At 26.2% G+C, this 18,195-nt stretch overlaps 2 protein-coding genes and 1 long non-coding RNA gene across 3 annotated transcripts; 1 reads left to right on the top strand and 2 right to left on the bottom strand.

Moving 5' to 3' along the window:
* Positions 1-266: 266 nt before the first annotated feature.
* LOC145763791 (HAUS augmin-like complex subunit 4) lies at positions 267-2,867 on the top strand. Its single transcript, XM_082575314.1, has 2 exons — positions 267-1,293; positions 1,602-2,867. Exon 1 carries the CDS (start codon positions 321-323, stop codon positions 1,290-1,292), a length of 972 nt encoding a protein of 323 aa, XP_082431440.1. The 5' UTR covers positions 267-320; the 3' UTR covers position 1,293; positions 1,602-2,867.
* Positions 1,405-4,903, bottom strand: LOC145763760 (uncharacterized; the record flags this gene model as incomplete). The annotated part of the gene is made up of 8 exons (XM_082575278.1): positions 1,405-1,983; positions 2,165-2,275; positions 2,398-2,524; positions 2,633-2,766; positions 3,781-4,031; positions 4,203-4,515; positions 4,634-4,651; positions 4,861-4,903. Coding segments are annotated over 8 exons (1,230 nt in total), but the record flags the coding sequence as incomplete, so codon positions are not given.
* On the bottom strand, positions 4,861-6,885 carry LOC145763792 (uncharacterized). Its single transcript, XR_014288453.1, has 5 exons — positions 6,527-6,885; positions 5,967-6,014; positions 5,798-5,818; positions 5,621-5,656; positions 4,861-5,478 (listed from the first exon to the last, which is right to left on the bottom strand). It is a non-coding gene; the product is annotated as an uncharacterized LOC145763792 (long non-coding RNA).
* Between the last annotated feature and the right edge of the window lie 11,310 nt (positions 6,886-18,195).

Genomic DNA, 18,195 nt, shown 5'->3' with positions numbered 1-18,195 from the left:
AATTTTTTAAAGATAGTTGACAAGTTTTTTACTAAATTGTCTTTGCTTATGTATTATATGGTGTGTACTACTGTATAAAGGCACGTCTTATGTCGATTAGAAATGTAGCAAATAGGCAGTGTTGTACTGTTGTAACAAAAATTTGATAATTCAAGTAAAATAAAAGTCTTATTTTTAAGAAAAATTATTGTAAAGTAACATTTTAAAAATATTAATTGGTGATAAAATACATTCAATTTTTGTTAGTTTGTTTTTGATAGAAAAATTTGGTAACTTTAGATGTAAAAAAAGCTTTAAGCATTCAAAGACAGAAAGATCAAATGGAATCAACAAAAAATGAACATTTTAACCAGTTGTTAACTAAAATTAATAAGAAGCATGCATCACAGTGTGACATGTCAGATGTGGAGGCCAAATGGGCTTTGGCAAAGCGGGAATTAATTGAACATAAAATTATTTTTATGGCAGTTGAAACCATTTTGCTGGAAATGGATTCTAAAGTGCTAAACATGGAAGTTTCAGAAAAAGAAAAAAATGCATGGGAAGCGGTCAAGAAACTTTTTGTTGTATCGAAAGTTTCAGAAAGTTGTTTCAAAGATGAACAAAATCATTTTCTTGAAGTTAATCCTCAAATATTGAAAGCAACAATTAATTTTCCAAAAACAGATATCGAAACTGGCAAACAGCAATTATTAAACAACTTAGATGAAAAATTAAAAATGATGTGTATTAAGCTGCTGGAATATCATGATTTTCCGAAAGAATATTCTCCAAACAATAAAATAGCTCAAGCAAGATCAAAACAATTAGGAGATATCGTTGAAGCCGAAAAAAATGAGTTGAACGAATTAGTGGAAAGGTTGAAATCTATTAAAAAGGAAAACCCAAATATCACCAACAAATATTTTGAGGAACTACAAAGCTGCTCTAATATTCTATTGAAACTAATAAAGAAATATTCTATTCATTTATTGCCAATTAAAAATAAAATTATCACACAAAGGCACTTTGCTAAGTTGGAAACGATGCTTACTAAACTCCGCTCACTCACCTTGGATCTAAAATTAAAAACTTACACAGATAAAAAAATGAAAAACCTAACAGAAATCAGTTCCAAGTTGTCAGAAAAACAAGAGATTGCTAAACAAGAACTTGTTATGATTGAGCACCAGTTAAAAATATTTCAAAACCTTGGCAAAGAATTTGAAGCAATAGCTTCTGAATATAAAGATGTCAAAAGTAATATAGAAAAACAGAACTGGACAATTCAGGAAATTCAAAATAAAACTTAAGGTATTCACTTACTTCTAAATTTAAATTTATTTATATATACTTTAGTGAATAAAAAACTGTTTATTTAATATTTGACAAAATGACCATTCACATCAAGTTCATAATCTGCTTTGTTTTATTTTAATATAATTTTTACATAAAGTGCATTATTAGCATAGCATAGATATATCATATTATGCAAGTGTATAACATTTTAAATAATTAATATAAAGGATTGTGATTTTTGGATATATTAAATAATAAACCATATTAAAAATTTAATAATAGAAATAATAGGTTTGTTTTTAAATACATTATTTTCCTTACAGATTTGCCTATAAAAGAATACATAAAGCAAGCTTCAATTTGCATCGAAATTTTGTACAAGATATTTTTAAGGTTATTTGTAAGTTGCCTATAAAAAGCAGCAACATGTTGAAACTTTTGAAATATTTAAACTAGAATACTTTGACCCCAATTATTTACCCCCAACACACCCTTCAGTGCATAAAAGTCTGTACAGAAAGTTTCTTCTTGCCAATATTTGTCCAAAGTCAAAGTCTGGAATGCGAATGTAGTTTTCAGATGGTGGTCTTGATACTTGAGATTCAAAGTCGTTATTTGTAACATCAGGCCCTATTGCCACTATAATAAAGCGACCACGTGCTCGAAGAGCAGTTGCACCAGCGCTTATTAAAGCATCTGGATCACCTGTGATAAATAAATGTTGTCATTTATACTTTGTTTACAAATACGAAAGTTAGTTTTAATACCACCTATATGCTTAAACTTTTTATTTACTCTATAAAAGAGTATTAACATATTTATTAAAATTTTTGAAATATATATGATATTTATATGTGATATTTATATGTATTTGCTTTTAAGGCACCTGTTGTAACGAGTACAATAGTGTTGGCCACTGTAGATCTGTCTCCCATTGCCTTTGTAAAACCATTTACATCCACGTAATCTAATGCAGCTTGTGTGTTTCTTCCAATTCCTACAAAAAAATTTAATGGTTTCTGAAACATTGTGTATTAGTTAACTGTAATTTAGTTAAGGCGTTATAGCTTATTATTTCCTAGTTTTATATTAAATCTAATCTATGGACTTAGCTTCCACCTTCGTCAGGCAAATTAGTAATAGCCTTGGTGAGGGACTCAAGATTATCGTGAGCCTCCAAATTCCACGTTCCTTGAGTTGTAAATACCACACGATTATACGCCGTTACAGCAATTCGAACTTGACTCTGTTTTTATTTAAATGCATTAGCGTGTTATCGATTATTTAGGATTCATACCTAAAAAGTTTTATTTTTAAATTTATTGAATAGTTTTGAAACGTAATCTTCAAGCACCTGCGATACAGGGAAAAATGAAACCACCCCTCTGATAAAACTTCTGATGTCGGCAAGATTTGCAATTCCAATTCCATCGTCGATGTCAACTATAAACCAAATATCTTGTTTAAACTCAGCTGGACATCCTTCGCCTGTTAAAAAATTTAAAACAGTTTATAATAAATTTAAATTCTATTTCGTAGATACATCATTCTTTGGAATGCCAGACACTTCGGCCCCCGGACACTTCGGCCAAAATTTTTTTTTCAAAACAGCGGGGATTTTGCATTTTAATTACCGCAATAAATTTTATTTTCGCGTAGTTATATACAGTTTTTTAGAACGTAACAACTAATAAAAACTTTTACATATACTGTACTTTATGCAAAATTTTATTTTGAATATCGGTAAAATATGGTCTTACGCTGACTTTATACACGGGAATTTCATCGCCGACTCCCCGCCGTTTTTTTGCAGGACAAATCTTTTGGCAACACTTTAAACGTTTTATTCTTTGTGTTTTAGTATATAAATTTATATACATTAACACGGGCAATAACTAATAACATATTTATGCACATTCCTCAGTGTAAAAAATGATTAATTAATGATCTATTTTCTTCAAATATTGTTTGGAAAGACGGCTCTATTTCGCAAAATACGTGATATTATATTGCATCGTCTTGTGTCACCTAAAAGCGCGCGCTTTTAAAATTAGTTTTTTATAGGTTTTAGTTTGTAAAATTAAAAAATTGACACGGCAAAAGAAAGATAACATGTTCTTGCACATTATTATTAAAATAAAATATTAATTTACTGCTTATTTTGTTTCAAATACTGTCTAAAAAACTGTATATAACTACGCGAAAATAAAATTTATCGCGGTAATTAAAATGCAAAATCCCCGCTGTTTTGAAAAAAAAATTTTGGCCGAAGTGTCTTGGCCGAAGTGTCCGGGGGCCGAAGTGTCTGGTTACCCATTCTTTGATTGGATTGTCGTCTAGCCTTAGCCTTATTTTTATGTAATATTATATTATTCATGAAGTCAAAACGCCATATAAAGTTATGTTGCCTAATTTAAAAAAGATACATATATATTTTTAATAGTTCAAAAAACACTATATATAAAAAACCTAATTTTCATTACAGGTGAATAGTTAACTTACAGCATTCTGCTCCGCCTTCCCAAATGCCCGATTCCAGGCAAACTGCTGTTTTATCTCCTCTTACCACTGTCCCTGGTGGACAAGAAAATGTGCATTTTACTGGTTGTTTTTCTTTGTTAAGTTCACATTTGGCATCCAGTGGTTTTTTATTTGCCAAATTAAAGTCACTTTCTCGGCAAACAGAATCTATTGTATCGGTTGTAGCGTTTCCGTAACAGTTTGTGAAGTTAGCTGGGCTAATGTCATAAACCCTATAGATGAAAAGACAAAGTTTGTTAAAAATTCTAATTAATTATTTTTATTTTGCAATAGTTGTTAAAAAACAACATTGCGCAGGGGTAATATCTATTTCAATGTAAAAGCTTAACATTTTAAATTAATATGCTTAATACTACAATTTATAGAGTTTAAATTCAACCTACTGATTTATTTCATTTGGACAACAGAACGACTGTGTGTAGTTGTAAATTGTGCTACCACAACACGCAAATCCTTCCGTGTACACTTGCCCGTTTCGGTCACCAATAGGACAACACCCAATCTTTTGCCCCACTGGTTTTCTCCAACCTTTTACAAGCGGTATTCGCTCAAGGTCATTTTCTGTGATGACTACATTTGTTTCAAGTACAGCCGAAATGACAGGTTTTGGGGGCGGCGGCGGTGGCTCAACAAGCGATGACGATATTACGCCTATTACTGGAGCTACAGCTTTTGGAACATCACAAATCAGCTCACCTTTAAGATTTAAGTAATAAAAGTTTAATTATTGAAGTAGTGGCAATTACAATGCTTTAGAATAATTTTACTCGTTTTTAAACTGTTTTAATCTAATATTATATTTTACTTCACGTACCTGGTCTCGGTTCAAAATCTAAAATATAAAACAAAGTTTTTTGAGTTTGTAAAAATGTTAAACTCTCTTAATTTAATTTCATAATATTTAAAAAGGTAACGTGTCATGCGAGAAAAAAAAGCCAATATAACATTATTTTAAAAACGCATGCCCTTAAGCTATTGGTACAAGATACTAAACGTGTAATGCAACGCTTAAAATATCTTTATTTTTAGAGATAAACTAACCTTTGTTATCACTGCCTGTGAGATCGGGTGGCGTGGGTTCTAAAAAATTTAAAAATGATTAAATATTTTAATATCTTGGCCATTTTAATGAGCAGAGAGCATAATAAGTTTAGTTACGTATAACTTTGAATATCACAAACTCATATTTATTCTTTTAAAGTGTCTTTTAGCCTGAAGTAATTGGTAAAAGTTTTAGTAAACTTTTTTGTTGAACAGATTGTCATGGAACAAACTCGAAATTTTATAGTTAATAAATTCAAAGCAAAACTAAATTTATAATAAATTAGTGTTATTACGTCAACTTTATTTAATTTCCTAAACCATCGGGCTCAATTGAGCATTATACCATTCACTTTTGTTTTGTAAACCTTCAACGACGATAGAGGTGACATATTTGAATGTTAATATAAATCGCGGTATTACCACATTCTCGATTCCACGTAAACCGCATATATTGTTTGATAGGATTATTGGTGGATAATATAATTAGGTTATGGTTCACTTTACCGAAATTTCTGACTATCGATTTTGTAAACATGTTATGGTTTCATCTTTTACCACAACTATCACAAACTTAACAATTCTATTTTCTGCTTTTTAAACGTTTCTTACCATCATCTAAAAATAAACAAAAAAAATAATTAATGAAATGTTTAAATTATACATATGTAAATAAAATTTAAAAATGTTTTAAAAAACGACTTTTCAAAAAAAGGAATGAAATTTATATTTTTTGCTAAAATCACTTGAAAAGCTTTACCTGGTGGAAGTTCGACATCTGGTGGGAAAACTTCACCTAAAAATAGAAATATAGGTAAACCAACTGCATGCTAAACAAGCTAAATAAATGATTGACATTGTATCAAATAAAATACCAGTTAACCATAAACCAACAAAATATTTTTAAAAAAATATTTGAATTAGAATACTATATTACCTAGTTCTGGAGGTGGACGTTCTGTATAAGAAAAAATAATTTAGATTATAAAAACTACAATAAGAGGCATTATGTGTTTCTTTTATTGTTAAACTAAAGAATATTTTTATTTTGTAATTTACAAATAAAAAAAAAATTATTGTACATAGTTATTACCATTCTTTCTTACCGTCATGCAAATAGTAATAGTAATAAGCAGCATCGTGTGGCGGAAGTTCTACAAAAATATTAAGGAGATTAATTTCATAACAAAACCATATAATGTTTATAATGTATTTGATATCAAATATACAGAGACGTGGTGCAAGTGCTCCAATTAAGCAAAGTCATTTTGCGCCAAAAAATAACACGCTGTACAAATTGTTTAGGCTAAAACGGGTTAAACAAGAAAATTATTCTCATGAAAAAGTTCGATTAAAAAAACAATCATGATTGGGCGGATTGTGCCTCCGGTGATGGCTAACATTTACTTAGTGCAACATACACGTTTTTTTATAAAACATGGGTATTGCTTTTAACAACACATTATTTGGCGATATAGGGCAATGATTATTTGATTGCAATCACCTATAGGGGTGTTTATTTTTTTAAAGAGACACTTCATTAAATTACAAAACTTTTAACTAAGTTATCAATGTTTTTGAAAGCTAATATCATGCGATACAAAAGTTAAAAAGTTGTGTTTTATTAAGAAAATTTTTAAGTAAAGTTAATAAAACATAAACCCACCGTCATCAGCTTGGCGTCTAACTCTATTTACGTCACGTTTTAAATGTTGAGAATGACGTACAAACACTAATAAAATAAAGGCTGACAAGGAGATTGTCAAATAGAACAAGAGTTTAGTTCTTCTTTCCCTCATATTTTTTAGTTGCGGGCCTTAAAATATTCATACAAACTTACACTCACCCACAAACCTCAACTTAATATATATCCTTATTAAAAATTTGGTTTATAATTAAAGGGTTTAATAACCACAAAATGAAACCTTTTACATTTATTTTCTTACTTTTTTAAGTTTATTTTTTTGCAGGGTATACTATAAAATATTATTTATTAGTGGTTATATAAAAAAATTCAGTAAACTCCACCCGATCGTTTACTAATTTTGAAAATAATCTCAAATATTTCGTGGACACTTGCTAAATATGACTCAACCCGTGTGTCGTTATAATAGGCTAAATGTGTTTTTTGTGCGTAGCTTGCAACGCCTACGGCGATTTGCTTTCTAGATATACAAGTTAAATTTTAGCCTAAAATCAGATAAAAATCTTTAAGAATCGGGTTTTTAAAATTGTTTTATAATTTGCTTCTTGACGTTTTTATTTATTTATTTAACATGTAATTTGAATCCATATTTGTGAATGATTTATTGGAAAAAAAAGGATTCTTAAGATATAACATAATTTTTTAATTTTTGTTGTGATTTTTAGGTAAAAAATTTCGAAAAATTGTTTTAATTTAATTTGTCAAAGACACACTTTTAAAATTAAAAAACGACGCAACACATATCTAAGTCGCCCTTTGACCGTAAATGTCATTAAATCTATTTGTGTCATGAATTTATTTAATTGGATTATTGCGTTTTTATGTCGTGATTAATAAATTTTTAATTTTTTTTTAGCTTTTAACTGCAATTAAAAACAACAAGATATAAATAAGTGCTATATTTTGGTGCCATACAATTTATTTATTTTTAATTATTAAATATTTCGTGGAAACACTGATCCGTAGTCACGTGATATTGTTTAATATGATTCGAAATCTTAGATTTCGAAACCGCAAACCTCCAATTTACGACATTTAATTATCACTAATTACTAATTAATAGGTGTTTATTTATTAAAATTTAAAGGTTGTTATTAATTTTTTAAATCTTGGTCAATTGTATATTATGATATTACTAACTCAAAAATAAATTAAAATTTAAATTTTTATCACTAATTACTTAATAATAGGTGTTTGTTTATTTAAATTTAAAGGTTGTTATTAATTTTTTAAATTTTTGTCAATTGTATATCATGATATTAGTAACTCAAAAACGAATTTAATTTTTGTCACTAATTACTAATTAATAGGTGTTTGTTTATTTAAATTCAAAGATTGTTATTAGGTTTTTAAATTTTGGTCGGTTTAGTTTTTTTTATTATTACAAATGCTTACTTAAGCTATGTATACAATTTTGCATCATTAAAAGGTCGTGGCAGTTAGCTCAGTGCGAAAGGCCCACAACTCTCATTACTGAATTTCGAGGTTTGGTTCTCAACTTAGACTCCTCAAAATAATCAACTTGCGAATTTTCTGTATTTTGCGTACATAGGGCCGGTCATATGATCACGTGACCTAGCACACTGGTAAAAAAGTTTTAAAAATTTTTTTTTTGTTTTTTAAATCAAAAGATAACTACACCAATAAAACCGCACTGTTCTAACAGCCGTGCTTGCAAAAATTTTTTAGCAAACATTAATATTTCCGAGAGTTATGACAAATATATGACATTGATTTTTAAATTTTTTTAGAACTGTTTTGGTATAACTAATGCTCAAGATAAAGAAATTTTCAAAAATAATTAAAAGAACAAAAAAACATTTTTTTATTTCGCATACATTGAATTGTTCGCGCGACCTTTTGACCTAATAAAAAAAAAAAATTTGTATGCAATATCATTGGCCAAAAATATCACGTGACCTAATTAAACACAAAATAAAAATTACCTCAAACTTTTGTTTTACTGAAAATTTTCGCGAAATGTTTTATCTTGAATGTTAGTTAGGCCAATGCGCGTCTATTAAAATACAAAATTTTAGGTTTTGAGATTTCATAAATTTTTAATAAAAGTTTCATAACTTTTATGAATATTAATATTTTCGAAAAATATTTTGTAAACACGGTAATTGGACCTGTGCGGTTCTAACACAACAATTATTTTTCGATTTAAAAATTTTTATTTTTTTTTCAAAAAATTTGTATGCAATATCATTGGCCAAAAATATCACGTGACCTAATTAAACCCAAAATAAAAATCACCTCAAACTTTTGTTTTCCTGAAAATTTTTGCGAAATGTTTTATCTTGAATGTTAGTTAGGCCAATGCGCGTCTATTAAAATACAAAATTTTAGATTTTGAGATTTCATAAATTTTTAATAAAAGTTTCATAACTTTTATGAATATTAATATTTTCGAAAAATATTTTGTAAACACGGTAATTGGACCTGTGCGGTTCTAACACAACAATTATTTTTCGATTTAAAATTTTTTTTTAAAAATTTGTATGCAATATAACTGGCCAAAAATATCACGTGACCTAATTAAACCCAAAATAAAAATTACCTCAAACTTTTGTTTTACTGAAAATTTTCGTGAAATGTTTTATCTTGAATGTTAGTTAGGCCAATGCGCGTCTAATAAAATACAAAATTTTAGGTTTTGAGATTTCATAAATTTTTAATAAAAGTTTCATAACTTTTATAAATATTAATATTTTCAAAAAATATTTTGTAAACACGGTAATTGGACTTGTGCAGTTCTAACACAACAAATATTTTTCGATTTAAAATTTTTATTTATTTTTTAAAATTTATATGCATTATCATTGGCCAAAAATATCACGTGATCTAATTAAACCCAAAATAAAAATTACCTCAAACTTTTGTTTTACTGAAAATTTTCGCGAAATGTTTTATCTCGAATGTTAGTTAGGCCAATGCGCATCTAATAAAATACAAAATTTTAGGTTTTGAGATTTCATAAATTTTTAATAAAAGTTTTATAACGTTTATGAATATTAATATTTTTGAAAAATATTTTGTAAACACGGTAATTGGACCTGTGCGGTTCTAACACAACAATTATTTTTCGATTTAGAATTTTTTATTTTTTTTTCAAAAAATTTGTATGCAATATAATTGGCCAAAAATATCACGTGACCTAATGAAAACCAAAATAAAAATTACCTCAAACTTTTGTTTTACTGAAAATTTTCGCGAAATGTTTTATCTTGAATGTTAGTTAGGCCAATGCGCGTCTAATAAAATACAAAATTTTAGGTTTTGAGATTTCATAAATTTTTAATAAAAGTTTCATAACTTTTATGAATATTAATATTTTCGAAAAATATTTTGTAAACACGGTAATTGGACCTGTGCGGTTCTAACACAACAATTATTTTTCGATTTAAAAATTTTTATTTTTTTTTCAAAAAATTTGTATGCAATATCATTGGCCAAAAATATCACGTGACCTAATTAAACCCAAAATAAAAATTACCTCAAACTTTTGTTTTCCTGAAAATTTTCGCGAAATGTTTTATCTTGAATGTTAGTTAGGCCAATGCGCGTGTAATAAAATACAAAATTTTAGGTTTTGAGATTTCATAAATTTTTAATAAAAGTTTCATAACTTTTATGAATATTAATATTTTCGAAAAATATTTTGTAAACACGGTAATTGGACCTGTGCGGTTCTAACACAACAATTATTTTTCGATTTAAAATTTTTTTTTAAAAATTTGTATGCAATATAATTGGCCAAAAATATCACGTGACCTAATTAAACCCAAAATAAAAATTACCTCAAACTTTTGTTTTACTGAAAATTTTCGTGAAATGTTTTATCTTGAATGTTAGTTAGGCCAATGCGCGTCTAATAAAATACAAAATTTTAGGTTTTGAGATTTCATAAATTTTTAATAAAAGTTTCATAACTTTTATAAATATTAATATTTTCAAAAAATATTTTGTAAACACGGTAATTGGACCTGTGCGGTTCTAACACAACAAATATTTTTCGATTTAAAATTTTTATTTATTTTTTAAAATTTATATGCATTATCATTGGCCAAAAATATCACGTGACCTAATTAAACCCAAAATAAAAATTACCTCAAACTTTTGTTTTACTGAAAATTTTCGCGAAATGTTTTATCTCGAATGTTAGTTAGGCCAATGCGCATCTAATAAAATACAAAATTTTAGGTTTTGAGATTTCATAAATTTTTAATAAAAGTTTTATAACGTTTATGAATATTAATATTTTTGAAAAATATTTTGTAAACACGGTAATTGGACCTGTGCGGTTCTAACACAACAATTATTTTTCGATTTAAAATTTTTTATTTTTTTTTCAAAAAATTTGTATGCAATATAATTGGCCAAAAATATCACGTGACCTAATGAAAACCAAAATAAAAATTACCTCAAACTTTTGTTTTACTGAAAATTTTCGCGAAATGTTTTATCTTGAATGTTAGTTAGGCCAATGCGCGTCTATTAAAATACAAAATTTTAGGTTTTGAGATTTCATAAATTTTTAATAAAAGTTTCATAACTTTTATGAATATTAATATTTTCGAAAAATATTTTGTAAACACGGTAATTGGACCTGTGCGGTTCTAACACAACAATTATTTTTCGATTTAAAATTTTTAATTTTTTTTCAAAAAATTTGTATGCAATATCATTGGCCAAAAATATTACGTGACCTAATTAAACACAAAATAAAAATTACCTCAAACTTTTGTTTTACTGAAAATTTTCGCGAAATGTTTTATCTCGAATGTTAGTTAGGCCAATGCGCATCTAATAAAATACAAAATTTTAGGTTTTGAGATTTCATAAATTTTTAATAAAAGTTTTATAACGTTTATGAATATTAATATTTTTGAAAAATATTTTGTAAACACGGTAATTGGACCTGTGCGGTTCTAACACAACAATTATTTTTCGATTTAAAATTTTTTATTTTTTTTTCAAAAAATTTGTATGCAATATAATTGGCCAAAAATATCACGTGACCTAATGAAAACCAAAATAAAAATTACCTCAAACTTTTGTTTTACTGAAAATTTTCGCGAAATGTTTTATCTTGAATGTTAGTTAGGCCAATGCGCGTCTATCAAAATACAAAATTTTAGGTTTTGAGATTTCATAAATTTTTAATAAAAGTTTCATAACTTTTATGAATATTAATATTTTCGAAAAATATTTTGTAAACACGGTAATTGGACCTGTGCGGTTCTAACACAACAATTATTTTTCGATTTAAAAATTTTTATTTTTTTTTCAAAAAATTTGTATGCAATATCATTGGCCAAAAATATCACGTGACCTAATTAAACCCAAAATAAAAATTACCTCAAACTTTTGTTTTCCTGAAAATTTTCGCGAAATGTTTTATCTTGAATGTTAGTTAGGCCAATGCGCGTCTATTAAAATACAAAATTTTAGATTTTGAGATTTCATAAATTTTTAATAAAAGTTTCATAACTTTTATGAATATTAATATTTTTGAAAAATATTTTGTAAACACGGTAATTGGACCTGTGCGGTTCTAACACAACAATTATTTTTCGATTTAAAATTTTTTTTTAAAAATTTGTATGCAATATAACTGGCCAAAAATATCACGTGACCTAATTAAACCCAAAATAAAAATTACCTCAAACTTTTGTTTTACTGAAAATTTTCGCGAAATGTTTTATCTTGAATGTTAGTTAGGCCAATGCGCGTCTAATAAAATACAAAATTTTAGGTTTTGAGATTTCATAAATTTTTAATAAAACTTTCATAACTTTTATAAATATTAATATTTTCAAAAAATATTTTGTAAACACGGTAATTGGACCTGTGCGGTTCTAACACAACAAATATTTTTCGATTTAAAATTTTTTTTTAAAAATTTGTATGCAATATAACTGGCCAAAAATATCACGTGACCTAATTAAACCCAAAATAAAAATTACCTCAAACTTTTGTTTTACTGAAAATTTTCGTGAAAAAACAATTATTTTTCGATTTAAAATTTTTTTTTAAAAATTTGTATGCAATATAACTGGCCAAAAATATCACGTGACCTAATGAAAACCAAAATAAAAATTACCTCAAACTTTTGTTTTACTGAAAATTTTCGCGAAATGTTTTATCTTGAATGTTAGTTAGGCCAATGCGCGTCTATTAAAATACAAAATTTTAGGTTTTGAGATTTCATAAATTTTTAATAAAAGTTTCATAACTTTTATGAATATTAATATTTTCGAAAAATATTTTGTAAACACGGTAATTGGACCTGTGCGGTTCTAACACAACAATTATTTTTCGATTTAAAATTTTTAATTTTTTTTCAAAAAATTTGTATGCAATATCATTGGCCAAAAATATTACGTGACCTAATTAAACACAAAATAAAAATTACCTCAAACTTTTGTTTTACTGAAAATTTTCGCGAAATGTTTTATCTCGAATGTTAGTTAGGCCAATGCGCATCTAATAAAATACAAAATTTTAGGTTTTGAGATTTCATAAATTTTTAATAAAAGTTTTATAACGTTTATGAATATTAATATTTTTGAAAAATATTTTGTAAACACGGTAATTGGACCTGTGCGGTTCTAACACAACAATTATTTTTCGATTTAAAATTTTTTATTTTTTTTTCAAAAAATTTGTATGCAATATAATTGGCCAAAAATATCACGTGACCTAATGAAAACCAAAATAAAAATTACCTCAAACTTTTGTTTTACTGAAAATTTTCGCGAAATGTTTTATCTTGAATGTTAGTTAGGCCAATGCGCGTCTATTAAAATACAAAATTTTAGGTTTTGAGATTTCATAAATTTTTAATAAAAGTTTCATAACTTTTATGAATATTAATATTTTCGAAAAATATTTTGTAAACACGGTAATTGGACCTGTGCGGTTCTAACACAACAATTATTTTTCGATTTAAAAATTTTTATTTTTTTTTCAAAAAATTTGTATGCAATATCATTGGCCAAAAATATCACGTGACCTAATTAAACCCAAAATAAAAATTACCTCAAACTTTTGTTTTCCTGAAAATTTTCGCGAAATGTTTTATGTTGAATGTTAGTTAGGCCAATGCGCGTCTATTAAAATACAAAATTTTAGATTTTGAGATTTCATAAATTTTTAATAAAAGTTTCATAACTTTTATGAATATTAATATTTTTGAAAAATATTTTGTAAACACGGTAATTGGACCTGTGCGGTTCTAACACAACAATTATTTTTCGATTTAAAATTTTTTTTTAAAAATTTGTATGCAATATAACTGGCCAAAAATATCACGTGACCTAATTAAACCCAAAATAAAAATTACCTCAATTTTTTGTTTTACTGAAAATTTTCGCGAAATGTTTTATCTTGAATGTTAGTTAGGCCAATGCGCGTCTAATAAAATACAAAATTTTAGGTTTTGAGATTTCATAAATTTTTAATAAAAGTTTCATAACTTTTATAAATATTAATATTTTCAAAAAATATTTTGTAAACACGGTAATTGGACCTGTGCGGTTCTAACACAACAAATATTTTTCGATTTAAAATTTTTTTTTAAAAATTTGTATGCAATATAACTGGCCAAAAATATCACGTGACCTAATTAAACCCAAAATAAAAATTACCTCAAACTTTTGTTTTACTGAAAATTTTCGTGAAAAAACAATTATTTTTCGATTTAAAATTTTTTTTTAAAAATTTGTATGCAATATAACTGGCCAAAAATATCACGTGACCTAATTAAACCCAAAATAAAAATTACCTCAAACTTTTGTTTTACTGAAAATTTTCGTGAAATGTTTTATCTTGAATGTTAGTTAGGCCAATGCGCGTCTAATAAAATACAAAATTTTAGGTTTTGAGATTTCATAAATTTTTAATAAAAGTTTCATAACTTTTATAAATATTAATATTTTCAAAAAATATTTTGTAAACACGGTAATTGGACCTGTGCGGTTCTAACACAACAATTATTTTTCGATTTAAAATTTGTTATTTTTTTTCAAAAAATTTGTATGCAATATCATTGGCCAAAAATATCACGTGACCTAATTAAACCCAAAATAAAAATTACCTCAAACTTTTGTTTTACTGAAAATTTTCGCGAAATGTTTTATCTCGAATGTTAGTTAGGCCAATGCGCATCTAATAAAATACAAAATTTTAGGTTTTGAGATTTCATAAATTTTTAATAAAAGTTTTATAACGTTTATGAATATTAATATTTTTGAAAAATATTTTGTAAACACGGTAATTGGACCTGTGCGGTTCTAACACAACAATTATTTTTCGATTTAAAATTTTTTATTTTTTTTTCAAAAAATTTGTATGCAATATAATTGGCCAAAAATATCACGTGACCTAATGAAAACCAAAATAAAAATTACCTCAAACTTTTGTTTTACTGAAAATTTTCGCGAAATGTTTTATCTTGAATGTTAGTTAGGCCAATGCGCGTCTATTAAAATACAAAATTTTAGGTTTTGAGATTTCATAAATTTTTAATAAAAGTTTCATAACTTTTATGAATATTAATATTTTCGAAAAATATTTTGTAAACACGGTAATTGGACCTGTGCGGTTCTAACACAACAATTATTTTTCGATTTAAAAATTTTTATTTTTTTTTCAAAAAATTTGTATGCAATATCATTGGCCAAAAATATCACGTGACCTAATTAAACCCAAAATAAAAATTACCTCAAACTTTTGTTTTCCTGAAAATTTTCGCGAAATGTTTTATCTTGAATGTTAGTTAGGCCAATGCGCGTCTATTAAAATACAAAATTTTAGGTTTTGAGATTTCATAAATTTTTAATAAAAGTTTCATAACTTTTATGAATATTAATATTTTCGAAAAATATTTTGTAAACACGGTAATTGGACCTGTGCGGTTCTAACACAACAATTATTTTTCGATTTAAAAATTTTTATTTTTTTTTCAAAAAATTTGTATGCAATATCATTGGCCAAAAATATCACGTGACCTAATTAAACCCAAAATAAAAATTACCTCAAACTTTTGTTTTCCTGAAAATTTTCGCGAAATGTTTTATCTTGAATGTTAGTTAGGCCAATGCGCGTCTATTAAAATACAAAATTTTAGATTTTGAGATTTCATAAATTTTTAATAAAAGTTTCATAACTTTTATGAATATTAATATTTTCGAAAAATATTTTCTAAACACGGTAATTGGACCTGTGCGGTTCTAACACAACAATTATTTTTCGATTTAAAATTTTTTTTTAAAAATTTGTATGCAATATAACTGGCCAAAAATATCACGTGACCTAATTAAACCCAAAATAAAAATTACCTCAAACTTTTGTTTTACTGAAAATTTTCGTGAAATGTTTTATCTTGAATGTTAGTTAGGCCAATGCGCGTCTAATAAAATACAAAATTTTAGGTTTTGAGATTTCATAAATTTTTAATAAAAGTTTTATAACTTTTATAAATATTAATATTTTCGAAAAATATTTTGTAAACACGGTAATTGGACCTGTGCGGTTCTAACACAACAATTATTTTTCGATTTAAAATTTGTTATTTTTTTTCAAAAAATTTGTATGCAATATCATTGGCCAAAAATATCACGTGACCTAATTAAACCCAAAATAAAAATTACCTCAAACTTTTGTTTTACTGAAAATTTTCGCAAAATGTTTTATCTTGAATGTTAGTTAGGCAAATGTGCGTCTAATAAAATACAAAATTTTAGGTTTTGAGATTTCATAAATTTTTAATAAAAGTTTCATAACTTTTATGAATATTAATATTTTCGAAAAATATTTTGTAAACACGGTAATTGGACCTGTGCGGTTCTAACACAACAATTATTTTTCGATTTAAAATTTTTTTTTAAAAATTTGTATGCAATATAACTGGCCAAAAATATCACGTGACCTAATTAAACCCAAAATAAAAATTACCTCAAACTTTTGTTTTACTGAAAATTTTCGTGAAATGTTTTATCTTGAATGTTAGTTAGGCCAATGCGCGTCTAATAAAATACAAAATTTTAGGTTTTGAGATTTCATAAATTTTTAATAAAAGTTTCATAACTTTTATAAATATTAATATTTTCGAAAAATATTTTGTAAACACGGTAATTGGACCTGTGCGGTTCTAACACAACAATTATTTTTCGATTTAAAATTTGTTATTTTTTTTCAAAAAATTTGTATGCAATATCATTGGCCAAAAATATCACGTGACCTAATTAAACCCAAAATAAAAATTACCTCAAACTTTTGTTTTACTGAAAATTTTCGCAAAATGTTTTATCTTGAATGTTAGTTAGGCAAATGTGCGTCTAATAAAATACAAAATTTTAGGTTTTGAGATTTCATAAATTTTTAATAAAAGTTTCATAACTTTTATAAATATTAATATTTTCAAAAAATATTTTGTAAACACGGTAATTGGACCTGTGCGGTTCTAACACAACAATTATTTTTCGATTTAAAATTTTTTATTTTTTTTCAAAAAATTTGTATGCAATATCATTGGCCAAAAATATCACGTGACCTAATGAAAACCAAAATAAAAATTACCTCAAACTTTTGTTTTACTGAAAATTTTCGCGAAATGTTTTATCTTGAATGTTAGTTAGGCCAATGCGCGTGTAATAAAATACAAAATTTTAGGTTTTGAGATTTCATAAATTTTTAATAAAAGTTTCATAACTTTTATGAATACAAATATTTTCGAAAAATACTTTGTAAACACGGTAATTGGCCCCGTGCGGTTCTAACACAACAATTATTTTTCGATTTAAAATTTTTTATTTTTTTTTTTAAATTTGTATGCAATATCATTGGCCAAAAATATCACGTGACCTAATTAAACCCAAAATAAAAATTACCTCAAACTTTTGTTTTACTGAAAATTTTCGCAAAATGTTTTATCCTGAATGTTAGTTAGGCCAATGGCGCGTCTAATAAAATACAAAATTTTAGGTTTTGAGATTTCATAAATTTTTAATAAAAGTATCATAAATTTTATGAATATTAATATTTTCGAAAAATATTATGTAAACACGGTAATCGGACCTGTGCGGTTCTAACACAACAATTATTTTTCGATTTAAAATTTTTTTCATTTTTTTCAAAAAATTTGTATGCAATATCATTGGCCAAAAATATCACGTGACCTAATGAAAACCAAAATAAAAATTACCTCAAACTTTTGTTTTACTAAAAATTTTCGCGAAATGTTTTATCTTGAATGTTAGTTAGGCCAATGCGCGTCTAATAAAATACAAAATTTTAGGTTTTAAGATTTCATAAATTTTTAATAAAAGTTTAATAATTTTTATGAATATTAATATTTTCGAAAAATATTTTGTAAACACGGTAATTGGACCTGTGCGGTTCTAACACAACAATTATTTTTCAATTTAAAATTTTTTATTTTTTTTCAAAAAATTTGTATGCAATATCATTAGCCAAAAATATCACGTGACCTAATTAAACCCAAAATAAAAATTACCTCAAACTTTTGTTTTACTGAAAATATTCGCGAAATGTTTAATCTTAAATGTTAGTTAGGCCAATGCGCGTCTAATTAAATATAAAAATTTAAGTTTTTAGATTTT

The sequence above is a fragment of the Corella eumyota genome, chromosome 1 (genome assembly GCF_963082875.1).
Source record: "Corella eumyota chromosome 1, kaCorEumy4.1, whole genome shotgun sequence".
Classification (NCBI taxonomy): Eukaryota; Metazoa; Chordata; class Ascidiacea; order Phlebobranchia; family Corellidae; genus Corella; species Corella eumyota.
The sequence above is the reverse complement of the archived record's forward strand: the minus strand, read 5'-3'. Positions and strand labels throughout refer to the sequence as shown.